Source organism: Phaethon aethereus (assembly GCF_964289735.1).
Source record: "Phaethon aethereus genome assembly, chromosome: 6".
NCBI lineage: Eukaryota > Metazoa > Chordata > Aves > Phaethontiformes > Phaethontidae > Phaethon > Phaethon aethereus.
The window spans coordinates 29855863-29874858 of record NC_138580.1 but is presented as its reverse complement, the minus strand read 5'-3'; the positions used below and the strand labels follow the sequence as shown (position 1 = coordinate 29874858).

The 18996-nt window shown below is 48.0% G+C and overlaps 1 protein-coding gene across 2 annotated transcripts; it reads left to right on the top strand.

Moving 5' to 3' along the window:
- Positions 1 to 12490: 12490 nt before the first annotated feature.
- Positions 12491 to 15356, top strand: METTL21A (methyltransferase 21A, HSPA lysine; the record flags this gene model as incomplete). Of its 2 annotated transcripts, none has more annotated exons than XM_082001622.1 (3): positions 12491 to 12637; positions 13794 to 13905; positions 14959 to 15356. In XM_082001622.1, the coding sequence occupies 3 exons, from the start codon at positions 12491 to 12493 to the stop codon at positions 15354 to 15356; spliced, it is 657 nt and encodes a 218-aa protein (XP_081857748.1). The 2 variants fall into 2 exon arrangements, with proteins under 2 accessions (XP_081857748.1, XP_081857749.1); XM_082001623.1 differs by having other exon boundaries at positions 14901 to 15025.
- Between the last annotated feature and the right edge of the window lie 3640 nt (positions 15357 to 18996).

Sequence of the window (18996 nt, the reverse complement as noted above, 5' to 3'; positions counted from 1 at the left end):
CCGGCCAGGCGCGGCCCCCGCCCGCCCCAACGGCCGCGCAAACCCCCCCCCGCCGCCTCGTGCGCGCGGCGAGCAACGGACCTCGCGCGAGCGGCCACCTTCCCCCGGGCCGGGGGAGGGGCGCGCGGAGGCCGGGGGGGGGGGGAGGCCCGGCCCCGCCTCGCTCCCACCCAATCGCCTCCCGCCGGGGCGCCGCGTGACGCCGTTCCGCCAATGGGCGCGGGGTTCGTCACGCAGCCGCCGCCGCGCCCTTCCTGGCCTGCCTCTTTCCTTCCCCACGCGCACACGCAGCGCCGGCCGCGGCCCCTCGGCCTCGCCCCTCGGCCCGCCCCCTCGCAGTACCACGCCCTTGGCCCCGCCCCCTGGTGCCCCCCTCGCGGAGCCTGGCTGCGCGCGTGCCGCAGCTGCTGCAGCAGCAGCGTAAAAATACTGGTGCTACTATAACAATAAAATAATAAGCCAGTAATCTAGTATAGTAATAAAATAATACCTGAATGTATTAATAAATATTAATATCAGTACTATCCCACCTGTGTGCTGCATCCGTGGTGGTTGCATACAGCAGTCCAGAGAGGCTTAGTAAGGGGCGCAGGCGGCCTCGGCTCTGCTCTCGCAAGTTTAAAAGGTTGTTTGCGAGCCTCGCCTGCTCTCTTCCCCAGTTATTAAAGGTTTTAAGGGGCTCTGGGGTGTTTTGCCCGCCTATCCCCACGCGTGCTAGGTGGGCGCTGGGAGCTCTGCGGTCGGTTCTGATGACTTTACGGCGAAGTCCCTCAAGTAGTTGAGCGTAAGCCATGCTGCGTCCCGCCGCTCGCTTATGGCTTATCGTGTGCTGCTCTGCGCTTCACCTGCGTGCAGTCTGGGGAGGAAACATTACCTGCAGCCATTGGGATTTGCCGGGGACTTTTGTTTTGCTGCACCGAAAGTCTCCAGCAGCTGCGGGTTTTGCTTGGCGGGCCTCAGCTACCTGAGAGCTTCTCAGAGGACTGGAATGCTCAAATACACTCCAGGGAAGACGGATTAGAGGCAAGATACCCACAGCGGTCAGAGGCCCTGATAAACACAAACATACGCTGTTCTGCAATGGGTCACCTCACTATCGCTACAAAAATCTGACTCTGGCCTCTGATAAGAATGGCTCTGTAGCAGACTTAAGAATACACAAAGTATTACAAAACGCCACTATCAGGCTGGCTCAGGGCTTTACTCCATTTTGTAGGATAAATCCTGATGTTGGCTATCCCATGTGAGCGCAGAGGCTGAGTTTTCTGACAAAACCATGCCCAGTTTCTTGGAAGAGAGGAGGTCATAGATGCTGCATTTCTAGAACGCGTGCAACTTAATCCCAGGCACAATAAAGGGAGGAACTAAATGATTTATAGTCTTATACGAAGATTATTCCCTCAGACTGATAAATCATACTTTTTCACTTGCTGGCGAGTTCTCTAAGCTGTGTTAGCTAAGCCCCCCGACACACTACTGAGAGTTTGTAAAGCCTCGTTACTCCAGAGAAGTCTGACCTCGCTGCGGGTTACACGAGGGCCTCGGGGAAGATTTGCTTTCAGCGCGTTTTCAACCACTTCAGCCCAAGGTCCCTCCGCAGCCTCTGTTACTCTGCCTGGAAAGATGTAGGACAGCGGGTCCCGCTCCAGGTCTGGGAAGGACCAGGACTTAACCATCGTGTGGGACAGGAGACTCGCCCGAGCCAGAGAGGGAAAAAAGGGGCTTCACACAAAACAGCCATTCAGAAGTTGGTGTTTTCTTCCCTCTGGCATTGCATCCACTAATTTTTGGTGAGGATGGTGGGGGAAGAGAAGAAAGCTGGAGGGTTGGTGTGGTTTAGTGAAGTAATTAATTCTCAAGCAAGAATAAGAGCTGGCTTGCATCTGTGATATTTAATATTAAAACTGGTGTAATTTACCCTTTTACCCCAGATTACTTGTTTGCACCTGGCTGGCTATTTTAGAAAGCGGCAGCAGCTGAGCAAGCTGCACTCCTGTTCTGCCGCCAGGCCCCCTCCAGCAGCCCAACGCCGACGGAGGCGAGCCCGCTCCGTCTGGAGCGGCGGTAGGAATCACAGGCAAATCGGCACATCTCAGCCGGGCAGCCATGACATCGAGTCATGTCCCTTTCGCAAAGTGTCCCTTTCGCAAACCGTGTCCGTCCCGTTCCTTGCAGCCGTGCCAGCGTGTGCGATGGGGCTGCCTGGCTTCAGTGGAGGGAGGTACGGCTGCAGCAAGCTGGGCCCTCTGCTAAGTCTGGGATTCACAGCAGCCTCAGGGAGCCCTTTGCCAAAGCTGCGGTTTTGGGCAGTGGAAAATCCTTGTTCAAGGGCAAAGAAGAAGTGAGCAAGAGTGGCTCCCCGGGCGGCCGAGCGCCAGGACCCAGCCATCGAGGGCAACAGCCAAAACCACACGTACTTGTCCCAATACACGAAAAAACGCCAGGAACTCGGAGTGGCTGGAGTACGTGACGTGTCTCACTGCTATTTGGGCATGAGGTTTTGGTTCCTCTGCCTCCCGGAGGCTGAAGTTTCCCATGGGTCTCATACTTGTTCTCGGTGTGTAATGCTGCAGAGGGGAAGAGAGGAGGGCTTGCTCTTCCTCCGCGCTACCACTGTTGTAGAGTGGCAGGATATATGCAGACGAGCAGGGAGAGGAAAGAAATCAGTAGTCCGTTTCCCTGTGTAGCCTTGTTCATGTAGGCCTTAAGCAAGAGGAAGCTGACTTTAATCCCTGGAAATCACAGAAACAGCAAACTGTCCTGCCTCCCCGTCATTCCAGGAGAATTTAAGCTTCCGCTTCCACATACCTCATTACACTAATAAGGAGTATTTTTCCGTATCTGTGCATGTTTCCCTGTAGCTGCAGTAATGAGGAATATTAATTTCCCCCTCCATTTTGGCAAAGTACTTCTTAAAATCTTAATACAGATCTGATTTATCAGGGTAATATGACAAAACCTGTTGCTGTGTGTATTTTCTGTAGAACCAGGCGATCCTTTTAATAAGTATAGCCTGAGCAACACCCTGCAGAGATGAAACACATTATCTTTTATTTATGCGGCTTAGTACTCTATTGACTTACTGCTATAGCAATAATCTGAATACCATCTATCATGATTTATTACCGGTCCTGGTTCCCTTCCTATTTTCTGTCTTGTTTTTCTACTGTTTTGCTTGATTTACCCCAGTGAATCATCAGACAGTTTCCATTATAAAAAAATCAATTACTTTGATGTACAATGAGCAGCACATACCTAGTTCCACATTTTGCATGATAAGTAGGCATTTTGGATGCTGGATCTTGGCAATAATGAATGCGTAAGCCAAAAATAGCTTACTACAGACCGTTGAAATTCAACTATTCCTATTCCTCCTGCTCTGGGAAGAGAGGTCTGTGCTGCAGGACCCTCAGTTCCTGCCCCTTCTCGCTGAGCAGGGCACCCAGTGGGCAGCAATCCCCCCTCGCTCACAAGCACCAAATACTGTGCTTTTACATAATCCGTCGGACTGAACTGTTTTTTCCGCCCCACCCGAAGCGTTTCCCATTAGCTGCAGCGTTCACCTCCCGCCTGGTTTCAGGGCTGTGGCCAAGGGCAGGTCAAATCCCAGTGTAGATGGTGGTGCAAGGAGGGTGGGTCAGTCTTATTGAGCTCTCTTGATTACAGGGCTGGCCCATAAAGATTAGTAAATCCTATTGCAGAGTAGCAGTAACGATGTCCCAGGTAAGGGGGGAGAATCGCTGCTATTCCCGGGGAGGAGCTGGGGGTAACGCTGGCAAGTGCCAGGCCCACCGGCGGCAGCGCGCCGCTTCTGCGCCTCGCTTGGGAAGGACGCCCCGGCTGCGAGGTGTGCGGGGGGAAAACCGCCGTGAGAGAGACTTGCAAGTGCATGGAAATAGGATTCACGGGCGTATTTGCTTGCTCGCTTCAAGCCAGAGGCAGACACTTGGGAAGAAGCCTGATCACGAGCTACAGCCTATTCTGAATAGGGCTCAAACCTGCATGTTTGCAGACAAAATTCAGACAAATCAGAAAGAACTTGTGCCATCCTCTGCACTGGACAAACACTTCTTAAAATGGTGAAAGCTTTTTCTTATGGGACAAGAGAACAGTTTATTGCTCAGCTTTATATGCATGCAGTACTTGTAGTTTGGATTAGTGCTGAGCATTCATACTCAATTAACCTCTTAGGGATTATGTTTAGTTTCATTTGAGCACAGCCTCGGCGCTGCATTCAACCAGGATAACTCAGGCAAGGAGGACACAGACCACAGCCCTGGATTTTAGGCAGGTGTGATCTTCAAACGAAGGCATTCTGGGTTTTTTCATTCTCTCTCTTCTCCTGTTTCTGTTGTGTTCCTAACTGCTCTCAGTCGTTCGCTATGGGGAAGAAGGACCAGCTCTCAGTGCTGTCCTGAAGGTCAGCACATAAAAGCACCCCCCCGGCGTGCTGGCCGGGCTCTGAGCACAGAGCAGGGCGATGCAGCAGGAGCTGTCGCTGCACCGCAGCCAGCGGCTACGCGCCACGCCTGGCTCGCCTCGGGGAGACCATCACCTCTCCCACCTGGCAGCTGTTCCCCACCGAGGCAGCCATGCCTTAATGTGAAGGCACACGTTTCCTGGTGAGTGGCTTATAGCAGGTTTTCTTGCAAGTGTCTGCCCAGCTGAGCCGTGGCAGGCAGACGGGGGATTTGCAGCACCCAGAGCATGCATGGATGCGGTCGGGGCAGGGACAGGCCCTACAGCTGCCGGGGCAAGATGCACTTCTGGAAACCAAGGGCAGGAGTAACTTCAGTAGGGTCCCTAGGTCTGTTCCTCAAAAGCATACCGCATCTTTCTCCCGGGGAACAGAGAGGAGCAGAGCAGCTTTTGGCTTGTTCTGGCATTGTAGGTTTGCTTCTTTTTTAAAAAAAAACCAACTGGAATCTTGCTTTTATGAAGATAAAAAGTAATTCTCTTGCATTTGTGTTCACAAAGAAAATGTGACCTAAATGTAACCTACAAAGTAATAGCTCAAGGGTGCTGACTGCTGAATGGATTCCGGTGGGTGTTAATGCCAGCACAGATGGGAGTTTATAAATTTGACACTTAATGTCACTATTCCCTAATGAGAGCAAGTTTGTTATACAGGCCTTCATTCCTCCTCCAAGTGATGGCTCATGTTTAACTTTTAATAATGTGTGGTGGGGACAGAGTATGTTTGCTCTAATTTTCACAAAAGGGAAAGCAACTTTCCAAAATGTGGGAAACGAATCCTCATTTAAGCCCTCTGGGGAAGTTGCTGTAATTGCCAGGAAGACTCCACGCGGCATTTAACGAAAGCCAGGCGGGATCCTGAAACGAAATCTAAGTCAGATCGTGATGACAGCCAAAGGAGGAGAAACCTATAATCCTGAGATGCGGAGATGACTTATTCTGAAAATACAAAGGACCAGATTGACTCCTGATGTGAGTCTAATGAGGTCAGAGGATCTATACCAGCGAGGAATGTACCCTGCCAACTACTGAATGCAGCTTCTGAGCTATAAGCTTAACTATATGTATAATTATTTGCAGCGTGCATAATAAATGAAGACTACCAGGCTTGACAGGACTAATATTAGTGCTACCAGCTGTGTTTTGGCTTGTGGGCTCACAGGGGAAAGTAATTCTTTCTCTTTACTTGGCCCGGTTGCCCCGTACATGTGAGCTGCTGTCTGTGTGTTCAAAGGAACTCCACTTCTCAGACAAGTCTTTACATTTCCTACCTCAAGTTTTTGCTGCGATGGTTACTTGTAGGTAGATTTGTGCATGTTTTTATTTAACTCCCTCTGCGAAAGCTTAGCGCTTGCTTTCATAACCACACAACCTTGTAGTCCCTTCCTTCATGACGCAAAACCAGGCTTCCCTTCATCTGTGAGCAGCAGTAGCCCTGAGAGGAGACGTCTGAAACCATAGTTACCAGCTCCTATCTGAATAACGACTCTTGAAAAATTCCCAAATCCAAGGGTGAGTTCTTGCTCACGCCAACTGCAACAAGATGAGAGTCTTTTAAAATGCTTGAAATTAAATAGTAGGATTTTCCATAAACTGTCCAGCTTCACAGTCACCATTAGTCCCAGAAATGTGCTCCTTGAAAATGCTCAGTTGTGCTTCACAGGGACAAGAATTTAAGTCCTGTAAATTTTGCTGTTATCTTCACCTTGACTTAGTACTGCACATGCCTTTCCAAGGCCATGCGCTTTCTTGCTTGTTTGCAGGGTGATAACACCAGCTCTGGGATGTGTTTTGTTCAATTTATCCCTTCTTAGAAAGTGTTCCAGCTGTGGTAGAAGAACTGCTTTCTGATCTCTCAAGCAGTCTATGGATAACTTGGAGAAGAGCCAGGACTTTGTCTTTTCCTGGAAACGTAGCTGCAGGAAGAATGAATCACCAGGTTGAACCTGTATAACCAACTGAAAACAAAAGCTCAGACTTCTGTGTCTCACTGTTGCAAATAATGGGGGGAAAAATAGGCATCCTGTTTTGAAATCCACTACCAGCTGACAGGACAAAAATATTGCACGCGTGATTGTCTTTTGAAGCTGACAAGTAACATAAGATTATGGCCATCTAAGGGAAAAAGCCTGAAGCAAAACAGTAGTTAGGGAAATAGAAATTTCCAATGTTTTCAGGGAAAAAAGTAACCAGCGAGGTTGCTCAGAACACACAGGGTGGTTATTTAGTAGCCCTAAATTTTCACACTTTTAAATCGTCTTCTGTACTACCCTTGGCTAGTGGAAATACATGCAAACCAAGGCTGGGAGCCTGTGTTTTATTGCATCAGGACAGACTGCAGTGCTGGTGTCATTGATTAAATCTGTCCTTTTGCCTCTGCAGCAATCTAAGATGTCATTACAGGCAACACAGAGGCTTCTTGGCTAACTTGCGAGCATCTGGATCACTGCAGGGATACCAACAGCACAAGCATATGGCGGTTAATGTATCTTTACCTTAGCTTCTGTTTTCTGATCCTATCTTCATTTTGTCTTACGGAAAAATAAAACTAGCTTCACAGCTATCGAAAACTAAGGTAGAGTTAATGGAGACTTAATACCTGAGAAGAGAATTTGAGATGTGCTGAAGCCAAGAAAGACAGAGGCCTGCAAAGCTGTGCTGTGTGCATTCTTGGGCAGAGCGCTGGCAGAACTACTATTTTGATGTACCAAGTGTTAGAAATAGCTGTTACTGCAGGTCATGGAGACAAATTTCCTATGAGGAAAAGGAAAATGCTTTCCACTATTTTAACACAAACATTAACATGGATGTGTGACTTCATTCAGAAAAGTCAAATTGCATGCATAAGCCCTGCAGTAAGTTTGTTTAGGGTAAACATCTGAAGGTTTAATTCCAAACCTAGGCCACCAAAGCCTAGAAGGCAGCTCTGAGGAGCCCTTACTGTTAGCTTTAAGGCACCTGACATTGCTTAGACTTGACTCTTCCTTCTTCTCCGTTGTCTGAAGGATTTTCTTTCTAAGGAGTGGAGAAGAGAAACACTGACAACCTCATTACAAATAACACTAAACCCCCCACATTTTTCCTAAACTTGGATTCTTTTTGGTTTTAAAAGGGTAACCTCTGCACTGAGGCGGATGCTTTTGCATCTATATGAATGCTATAGCTGTTGCCTGCCTGTCCATATAATTGTTTTTAAAGTGTTTTAAATTAGTTGTTGTTAACTAGTTTGAAATTAATACAGTGCATTGCTTGCACTGTAATTTCCTCTCCAATTATATAACACTGCACCTATTGAGCACATCAGAAATCTGGCCACCTAACATTAAGCCTCTAGATCCATACTCAGACCCCATAAAAGGGAGGTTTTTTGCAGCATTTTTCCCCGCGCCAGTATCCCACATGCCAGATACACGTGTTACCCTGGCCTACAACCATCAACCGGCTGCAACAAGTACAGAAGCTGCTGGCGGAGGAGGGAAATCACAGCACCACGCTGCCATTTCCCTACCACAATCCCGTGCTCAGAGGAGCACTGCCGGAGCAGCACTTCCCAGTGGGCAACGATGCCTGCTCACGTGTCAGTCATGATCCAGTGGCTCGGGGACTCTCCCATCACAAGACACGACACGTGGCATCTCATGGCCTGGAAGTCCAGCAGCTGGAGACATGGGGTAATGCTGTAGGTCTGTGAGCATCTGAAAAGTGCAGTGATAAGTGGAGGAGGTTTCCACCAAATGAAGCGCAGCTGGAACTGCAGTGGTTGCTTGCGAAGAAAAGCTTACTCATTTTGCTTTTTGTTCCTTAATTAAAACTTCAGAATAATGTCAGCTTTCAGACCTGCAAGGCCTTTGAGAGATCAGTGACATAGTTCCACTAAAAGCTAAGTGATCTTTTTGCAACAAGACATTTTAATATACGTGGTGGTTATGTATGAGACTTTATCAAGATGTGAGGTTGAAGGCGTGAATGTAATGTTACTGACGGGAACTATTCCCTCTTCAGAGGCTCCAGAAATTTTCTGCGTTTCAGCTCAAGCACTTATGAAATTATACATCTTCATATTTTTGATCATTGCTTCCATTGTTTAATGTAATTCTGTGTGTAAAGGAAATGACATGCTAGATCAGACCACACATTTATTTAACATTTTTTGCAAGGATCTTGCTGAAGCAGCAAGTTTTAAGGTCTACTGATAACCCGTCAGTTTCTGCAGAAACTTAGGTTTTTATTTTTAATTCACCCCATTGGTTTCAAAGATGATCCAGATCTGTTGAAGCTGAGGCTGTCTTGATTCTGCAACAGCAAGCTGCCATCGGCCAAATTAATCTCTTGTTTATTCCCTGTGTATTTAACAGCAAGTAATTCATCGCCCCATCTATCTCACTGGTGTGGAGAATTTGGAAGCTACTGGTGAAGATGAAAATGTAAAAAATTGTTAAAACATTTCACTGCTAGTCATTTGAATGTCCACTTAATGGTGATACTTAGGGAGAAAGAACACTTTCTTTTCCAGGTTTTCCTCCAAGCTTTGTGTTAGCTCGTGTTCATTTGGTTGACAAAAGCTCTTTACAAAATAGATACTTGTCCAAACTTTACTTCAAAGACAGTTTTTGTATTTTAGTGGAATGACAACCAGAAGTAGCAGCTATTTATTTAGAGAGGAAAAGATTAAAAGTGTACGACCAGAAGTTTCGACACAAATGTAGAACAGAAGCATTTGGAATAAGGCGTTGCTGTCAGAGGGTTATCAAAAACACAGGTTTCTAGATAGAGTTTAAAAAAAAAATCAGATTGTTTCTATTTATACCTGCCTTTGCCTTGGTAACCAGAGACTGCTTGAGGGATGCAGTATTTTCCCCACATCACGGATGGCTCCAAAATCCATGCGCAGCCATGCAGTACATGCAGTGTCTGCAGAACTATCACAAGAACTGTCATACTCATTTCTAAGAGAGGATTTTAAATATTAAGCAGGAAAGAGAAGATTTCAGAAAGGGAGGTATATTAGTATAGCTTCAAAATAATTTGTACTCATTTCTGTCTCATCTACTCGATTCTTTGATCATTTAAGTATTACAAGGACCATTGCTCTTAAACACTTTTTCTTAATTACTCCAAGCATCATACCTGCATCTGAGGTAGCAGGATTTACTTGTAATCGGACACATTATGCCTGCTCTATCAAGTAGTTGATTGAGGTAAGAATGGACTTGAACCAGTGTTTCGTTATATTTTAACTCATTCTTTCTTACCTTAAAATCAGCTAATTCCTACTTTGCAAGTTTGTCTGCAGCTTAGGTGTCCTTATAACCTTCTGCAGTGTTTAAAAGCTGAACCAGGTTATGTTCTTCCAACTTTATTGTGCTAAGCTTGAGCCCTGCTGGGAGAAAAAGCATTTCAGTCCTGGGCAACGGTTTCAGCCATAATTCTTTGTTGTTGCATTTCATTATCCTTTTATTGTTGGGAAGGGTGGAAGAAACCAAATCTCTTTCTCTGCCACTACAAAACCTGGGTACTGTATCTTCTTAGAAAATGGATATGGAAAGAGGAAAAACAGGTAAATATATGCTCAGAATGAATATGGGGCATCGGGGCCCTTACTGAACTTCTAGTGGGATTTCTTCCCTTTTATAATAGCTTCACTACCCAGTTATGATCTGGAAAGTAATGTCTGATCTCCTGTCTAAGGCTCATGGAAGTCAGTGGCAAAGTACCATTAGCAAGGAAGAAGGGGAAATACTTCTGGGAAGCGGGGCAGGATTGGTAGAGAACCTGTTGGGCTCCGAAGATATTCAGGGATATCTGACTTACAAAAACACGTTCTTGGGATAAAAGCACTTCCTGCACTATCACTTTTGGGAACAAATGTGTACATTTTCACGTACAGCCTTTTTTCACTCTAGCTGCTATTCAGGCAGACCCTTGGTCTTATGGAATACTACAGGGGAAGAAAACTGATCTGGGGGCAGGGAGGAAAGGAGGCAGTTGGGAGCACTGGAGCCCTGCCACACTCCTCCACATCTCAGTTGGAGATCCCAGGACTGGCATATGGTGCGGGAGGAGGAGGAGAAAACTTTGTGCCATTTGGGAGTTTCCCTCCACTTGCCTGATGGTGTAGTTTAGGCACAGTGTAAGTGATTCAAAAACTCATCCAAGCAGAGTTCTCATTTCAAGTGTAATCATTCTCATTGCTTTTCCCACACTGCCTATATAAATAATTAAAAAAATAATTGAGATAATAGCACAAGCAGTTTCAAACTCTCAAAAGCAGGAGTAGTGGCAAGGGAACAGCACTTTAGGACATAAAACCACAATAAGCTGAATCATCGCACCTGCTCTGGCATGTTTATGAGGAGAAGTCTGAGTTGCCATAAGACAAGTATGAACTGGTTTGGGGCAAGTAAAATTCTGGTTTCCATTCTCCTGCAGTAGCAGAACCCTAAAACCAAGCTTTAATTCCTGCTATCCCTGTGCAGCCTGTAACACTCCTCCACAAAGGCTTTCATGCATCTTGAGCTGCTCTGTTGAAATCAACAGCTTTTAGATGGAACCACATTTGCTTTTGTCTGCCAGCCAGATTTGCTGCTCCCTGTGGGAAAGAGTGGGGATGTTTTATGGAGCTGGTTACACTCCCCAACTTTGAGGGCTGCCTTGCCCTGTCGGTGGTGACACTGGGAGCTCCTGAGCCACACAGCCACTGGAGATGGGTGCAGGGAAGGCACACTGCTCCCCTGCCCTGCTTCCCCACGTGTGGCCCTCCACACGTGAGGCCTGGTCCTTCTCAGGGACTGAGGAGCATGGCTGGAAGTCCTGCGCCTTTTGGTGACGTACCTGCAGCAGAGCCTCCAGGCAGCCAGACCACAAGCGCTGCCAGGACACTTCCCTGGCCCTCCCGTGGCCTTTAGCAGTCTTTGGAGCAAGTTCAAGTAACTGGAGACAGAGACTCACAAAGGAGAGGAGCACTGCGTTGTTTTGCCAAACAAGAGATTAAATGGAGCCAAAGGTGAAGAGAAGCCCACGCACAAACAACGCCGCAGGAACGTTCACCACCAGTCGAGAGCAACTTTGGCATTCCTGCCTTGGTCAATGCTCTGACCGAGACGCACAAGAAGTGTTGCATTTCTGCGATGGTTACCCAGTTATTGAGGGACTGCTTCCAGGCTGGTGATGAGCATTTGTGGGGACAATGCTCACTCTGCTGGCAATGGCCTTTGCAGTGACTTCCAAAAACCCCTGAAACAAGAGCCACAAGCCAGAAGCACACAGAGGCTGTGAGGACAGCAATGTCCCACGGGGTGTTTTGCACCTCATACCTTTTCGCGTGGCATATAGGGCTGCAAATGCGAGAGGTCCCCGGGCCCCAGCCTCCAGCAGGAAGCAACGCCATGCTTTTCCCCCCGGGATGCCCCGAGGACCTCCCAGGGACGGGCAGGCACAGCTCTGACCCGGCCAGCCGCTTCCCGGTGCCGTGCCCCGCACTGCGAAGCCCCGGGCGGCCAGCACGGCAGCCAGCCATGGCTTGCTTTCTGCCGGGGCTGAGGGGCCGGGACTGAAAGGTCTCCAGAGCGCTCCGGCCCCAGCCTCCTCCCTCGTTACCCGTGATCTGATCGCCGCCCCCCGCCGCTGGCCGGAGGAGGCCGCCCCCGCCCCAGGCCGCCGCGCTGGGGGCCCGGCCGGGCGCTGCGCGGCGGCTCCGGTGTCGCGACGCGTGAGGAGCGGGCGGGCCGGGCGGCGAGGGGCCCCCGGTCCCGGGGGAGAGCCGAGCCCGGCCCTGCACTTCCTCGCCGCGGCCCCGCGGCTGCCCCCGCCCTCGCCCCTCGGCCTCGGCGCGGGGCGGAGCGGGCCCGGGCGCGGCGGCGGCCGGGGCGGGCCCGAGGGGGAGCGAGGCGCTCGGGGAGGGCCCTGCCGGCGGCGGGGCCTCCTGCCCGCCGGGCGCGGAGGCCGCGGGACCGGTGGGCCGCGGGGCTGGGGCCGGGCCCCGCCGCGCCGCGGGAGGCGATCGGCCGCCGGCGGGATGGCCTTGGTGCCCTACGAGGAGGGAGCCGGCTGGGGAGCGCGGCAGCTGCACAGCCCGTGGGTCACGTACCGCTTCGCCAGCCGCAGCGTGCGGGTCAGGCAGGACTGGCGGCGGCTGGGGGTGGCGGCGGTGGTCTGGGACGCGGTAGGTGTTCGCACCGAGTGAGGTGTTTCTGCACGTGACGGCTGCCTGTGGCGCTTGCCATAGCTTTCCGGATCACCTTAGAAAATGATTTAACATTGAATTAAGGGGAGGCTTTTTTTCTATAAGAATTTTTTTTACATAAAGAAAACGTTAAACTCCACCTCCCCCCCCACCCCCCCGTCTTTGTAAGAGATCCTGGAGGACCGCAGGGGAAACGGGTCACTTCAAACGCAGCACAGCCAGTGCCCAATACAGGAATTATTCCGGATAACTCACAGAACTCTCACCCATTTCTTAACAGTGGCCCATGATGTTTGCTTAACGCCCTTCGGAGCAGAGTACAGATCCCACTGCTTGTGGCGTCGAGAAGGACTGCTGATAGACTTGACCTTGGGGATAAGAACCGTCCAAAACGGTTGGGTTTTGGGGTTTGTGGCAGGCCCAAGGCTGCAGGCCAGCAGGTCACAGTACCGTTGTAGGAATCCAAGGGCTTCCCGACGGTCAGGTCTCTGTCCACACACAAATTGCACTTTTACCTGTAGCTTTAAAGAACAAGTGTAGCAATTTTAGCAAACTTCTCAAATGAACTGGTGTGCAAGGCTGTTGGTCCTTCCTGACATAGGCTTTGACAGAACTTGCTATGGAGAGTGCTCCTTGTCAAGATTTCTGTAAAATACAACATGCGTTAGATACAAACAGATAGAAGTGTTACTACTTTACTTTCCCTACGTCCATGCTGACGGCATGCCAGTGTTGGGCAGAAACCTTTTGAAATACTGTGCAAGATACTCTGAAGCCTTATCCTGGACTTTTGCAATACTGAGTTCATTCACCAGTTTGACACCCCCCAGGCTTTTCCTTTCCAAATGCAACTCTTTCTGCCTCCTGTTATATCTGGGGATTCACGAAGCATCATTGCCACATCTGAGTTGTAGCTTCTGTGGTTCTTTTTTCCTTTTGCCAGTAAGAGTCTTCCATAAAACTTATAAAAAGACCACATGTGCACACAAGAGGCAGAGAAGGGCTGAACAAAGTCTTGCTGCAGATCTGAAGTGCCTGACCCTTCCCATAACCTCTCTCAGTGTAAATTAGAAATCCAGCGTTCAGTATGACTGAAATGAGCTCTGTGCTTAATTGCTCTTGTCTCTTGGTTTAGGCTGTTGTCTTGTGTGCTTATCTGGAGATGGGAGGCATTGATGTCAGGGATCAGTCTGTGATTGAGCTGGGAGCTGGAACTGGATTGCTGGGAATAGTGGCCACGTTATTAGGTAAGGGCTTTTTTATGTTTGTTTAAAGCAATTTACAACTGTAGTAAAACTGGCACTTTTACATCTACATGCCTGGTATAAAAGTTAACACCAAAGCTACATATGTGAACTGTGATGTTTCCTGTCTGAGTCATCTTCCTTTCTTGTTAGACTTCAGAGCCTGCTGCGTTATTTATTGTAGCGATGGTGCCACTGCAGTTTACTTTATGGTGGGACCCTGTTAACGCTGACGCCTGTTACCATGGTACTCAGCTCAGCAGCATTAGGTTCTGCAGCTATTCTCCCCCAGGGAGCAAGTGCTGTGCTTGTGTCTTCCACTTGCCCTCGTATGCAGCAGAGATAAAGCTACAGACAGAAACCAATCTCTGAGCTTCTGTAAGCCTTGTTAGCCTATCTTGCAGACAGGGAAACCAAGGTCTGGAGAAGTGAAGCGATTTGCCTGTGATCTGTCTGTGGGTGAGGCAAGGACTGGGTACTATGTTAAATTTGCGCTGTCCCAGCTTAACCTTGTAATTCAAAGCTCTACTGGCTGTGGAAGGTGCCCGTTGAAATAATAAAAACAAAGCAGTTTGACAAAATACAATCATGCCATGCAAAATCACACAGGCATAACTTTTGTCTGACCTGTGAAAGAGGCTCTCTAGCTGCCTCTGTCCTACTGAACAAATATGGAATTGGAGCAAGTTAACTGTAACAATCCCTGTAACTTACTCTGTTGTCACCCACCTATGGAAAGGCAGAAAGTAACTTCTCTACTTTCATCCACTAAGGAAAAGCTCCAGAAAACACCTTTTTTTTCCCTACCCAACTTAATCTTCCCGTGGAATACACTTTATATTCTTAAGTGACTGATGAAGGGTAGGATGTATGTACGTAGTGGGCTTTTTGCTGGTTTTGTTCTTTTGTTTGTTTGTTTTTAATCAGGCTGCTCAGGGGAGTTGTCAATGTTTAACAGGAACTGAGAAGCCTACTTGTTGTAAATCATTGTATTCCAAATGCTGTATTTATGGACATCAACTATATGTCTGAAACATACACTCCTGTACCGCTTAGGTGCTCGTGTTACCATCACAGACAGGGCAGCAGCACTGGAGTTCCTAGAGTCAAACGTACAGGCTAACTTACCACCTGAACTACGTCCGAGAGCTGTGGTGAAGGAATTGACTTGGGGAAAAGACCTGGGTAACTTCCCTCCAGGAGCATTTGACTTCATCCTGGGTGCAGACATCGTTTATCTGGAAGAAACTTTTGCAGAACTGCTTCAGACGCTGGAGCACCTGTGCTCAGAGCAAACTGTGATTCTTCTTTCCTGTCGTATCCGCTATGAACGGGATCACAAATTCTTGAAGATGCTGAGAGGCCGTTTCTCTGTGTATGAGGTCTACTATGATTCCAGTAAGGATGTTCATATCTACAAAGCACAGAGGGATAGTCGCAAGGATGACTTTTGACTCTATGCTTTGTTAGCAAACCACTGATGCTGCTCAATCCTCCCCTTGTTTCTACTCAATACACTTGTTCCTAAGCATGTAATTGCAGTTGTGTTTTTTCACTGGCTTCTTGTTCTGATGGTCTTGTCTGATCTCTTGGTCTGATACAGCAAGGATTGTACTTCTGCATATTAAACCTCTGCTTCATTTCTCAGTAGAGTTGTATAGGGTCTTCCACTGACTTTTTATCAAATGTAATTTTTGAAACTGATTTAAGTTGCAGAAATCTCCAGCCATCAAAAATGTCATCAAAAGGTCTGTTGTTTAAAATCAAACCACACTTAATTTGTGGGAAACTTACAAATAGATTGGAGTGGGTTTTTTTTCTCCTTGTCATTTCCTTAATTCTAGAAAAGTGAAAGTGTATGAAATATAAGCTAAGACTCCAGCTCTAAATGCTTTAACTCTTCAGGCCTTCTGCATCTTAAAAGTTGCAGTAAAAGAAGCCACTTAAAGGGCAAAACCCACAAAGGCAGCTGCTATAAAGTTGTTCTGTTGCTATCATTTCTGAGTTGAAGAGGCATACGTAAAGAAAGAACAAGATCTGTGTAGGGGGGTGGGTTGGGAATCAATATTGCAGAGTAAGCCAACATAGAAACCAGTGGTGTTCTTACCTGACTTGCAAGCATGGAGGCTATGCCTACAGTACCAAAGCAGTCATGGTTCTTGGGTTGTCCCTAACAAGATAACTCTCCCTCGCACAGATAAAGGCTCCTTGGAGCAGAAGCCATGTGCCAGCAGGGAAAATGAAACAAGGAGACTCAAACTGTTCTTTAAATATCAAATCAGTTCTTGACTCTGAAAGTACCGCTAAATAATTTTCTACTTTCTGCCTTTGTGGCTCACACTGAGAGCTGTTATTTAGGAGAGGAGGGTGCTGTTGTAAAGGTTTTGTAGCTGGGGGAATATTTATTCTTGTATTACGTGGGACCTTGGGGCAGTGTCTAGATTTCAGTGTGCTTTCTGTGCACAGTGGTGTGAGATGCTGTTCTAAGTAACTGATTTTGTACCTTGAGCTAGTAAAAACACCTGTGTGTTTATCCCACAATATCCTATGTGAAAAATGCTGCAGCCTGGAATTTGGCTTCCACCAGCAGCAGACTTCCTCCTCTTTCTAGTGGTGGAAGAATGAAAACAATGGGCTAACAGAAAATGGCTATGCTTCTAAGTGCAGAAATTGCTGTAGTACTTTTTTTTTCTGTGGATATGGACAATTTTTTTTACTTTAAACTTAACTTATGAAGCTCCAGGTCAGGTTCAGGGTTTAAGCATGTGCATGTCTTTGGCACTGGCAACAGCAAACACCAGCAGCTGCTTTGGGCCATGGATGTTAGGAGCTCTTTTATCACTTCTGCTTCCATCAGACTTCCTAACTGGAAAAACTGCACAGAGTCTGTGGTCCAGAAGTGATGTGCAGACCTAATCTGGAAACGACACATTTATCATTACAGCTCTCATGAATGGGGCCTGAAGGTCTTGTGCTTCACCCTGGCGCATCTCTCACGTGTTTTCAGTCAAGTTCCTCACTTGGCTCTGGACACAGCCTGAGAGTTGCTGCTGTAAAACACTTGCTTACAGTATCCTCAGAAGCCACATGGTGTCACTAAAACAGTACTTACGGAGCTGTCTGGGCATTAGCAGCCTGAAACTAAAGTTGAAGTCCCTTTGAAGGAAGGAAGACAGCAGCTTTAATTAAAAACAGAACATGATATGAGCATTAATGTGCCAGACATGGCTTCTTCTGTGCTATCAACTGGGTGAGCAATGGTTGAAAAAAATTATGAGATCTCCCCACTCTCTCCAGCTGTAGTTTTTGGAGTGTGGCTGTAAGTTCTCACCACTCCTCCTCCTTTTCCTCCCCACTGGTGTTTCCTTGTCTCCAAGCTCGTCTGTGGTCACTATGTATTAGACTCTGCCGGGCTGGAGCTGACAGAAAGCAGCATGCTGGTGCTTGGGCTTGTGAGCGCATGTGACTTGGTCCATGGGGAAAGCCTGCTACGTGGCTGTGCTTGGCCTTAGCAGCTTGCCCTGTTGCCATAGTAGGAACATGCTTTAAAAGCCTGCTTAAATAGCACAGAATAAAGCCCAGTGTAGTACAGAATAAAGGCTAATGCAGCAACCTACACACATTTATGAAAGGGGGCTTTGCTCCAGGCCTGGCTTTGACCATAGGAAATGTTTTGTACTTTTTGAAATAAATCAGTTTAATTGCATCTCTTTCTAATTGCTTAGCAGCTTTCAGTGTCTGTTTTCCTATGGCTGCTGTTACAGCTCATAGCCTTCCTGCGAGAGCAGGCATATGCCAGAAGAGACCAGGCTTGGCTTCTTTTGCTGTGTTGCTGTTGCACAGCAGCTGTACACAAACCCAAGGGAGCATGTTTGTAGGCTGAGGCAATGCTACTGCCCGTAAGTAAATACTTGTGGAAAAAAACATGAGATGACACTGGCAGCCTTGCCCCTGACCTGCAGAGCTGAGCTCTTGGTGGCCCCTCCCCAGCTCAGCAAGTGGCAAGCCCTCAAGGGGACACCTTCTCCTCTGACTGCTCCTGGGGTGTGGGGACTCCTTTGGATTCAGGAGACCAGACTCAGGAATACTGTGGCTAGGCCACCACCACAAACACATTGGTTTAGCTGCTTTTTAAGCTACAGTGTTCAGGGGCAGGCACCGACTGTGAGAACGTAACTCAGCTGAAACCTACAGCCCATTCCTGCCGAGCAGTGCTAGCATCCACCCGCACCAGGCAGTGAGCAGTGCCTTCTGTTGTCCCAGGCTGGGCTTCGCAGCTTTTTTATATTCCCATCACACTGGGCTTCAGGGAGATGATGGGAATGAACCACGCCAGATGTGCAGGACAGAAGTAGCAGAGGCACAATTGCCCGGTGAAGGAGTGCAGAGAGAGCAGCCCTCCACAACGACACATGCAAACTGGTGTCCTGGCCAACTGGTCCCAGGTGAGCTTCTGCTCTAGTAGGAGATGATGCACAGTAATGCTTCCACGACTGTTTTGCAATTACTCTAACAAGCCCAAACACTTTTTGTCACCCTGTTCATCCCAGCACTAGAGAAATCAGTGTGATTCTCCTTTGGGTGGTTCCATTACATTGATCCTGGCTTGTAACAGATCATAGAATTGAATCACAGTCTGGGTTGGAAGGGACCTTCAAAGGTCTTCTAGTCCAACGCCCCTGCAATGAGCAGGGACATCTTAACTAGACCAGGTTGGATGATGTGAACTCATCTATAGGGAGGATGTGTTTGGGCATGGGTCCCTGAGCAGTGAGGCAATGCATAAATAGTCTCTTGAGAAATAAAATACTCACCCTAGGGAGAGTATCCAAGTCACAGGGAAGTGACCAGGTAAGACGTGAACATGCTGTGAGATTGTGAAACCATCCCTGAAACATACCCTTCTGCAAGGGAACAAACTTTTCTAAAATGTCATTGCAACTAAAGTCATGTTCAATTAATATTAAGACACGAGTATGAAATTCAGCTCTGTAACTTATGATCAAAGAGCTTCAAGGTGCAGCAGTGTCAGGAGAATCGGGTTTACCAGCTGAGCTGCTGACTGCACAGGGATCTGTGTTACTGGATTCTTTG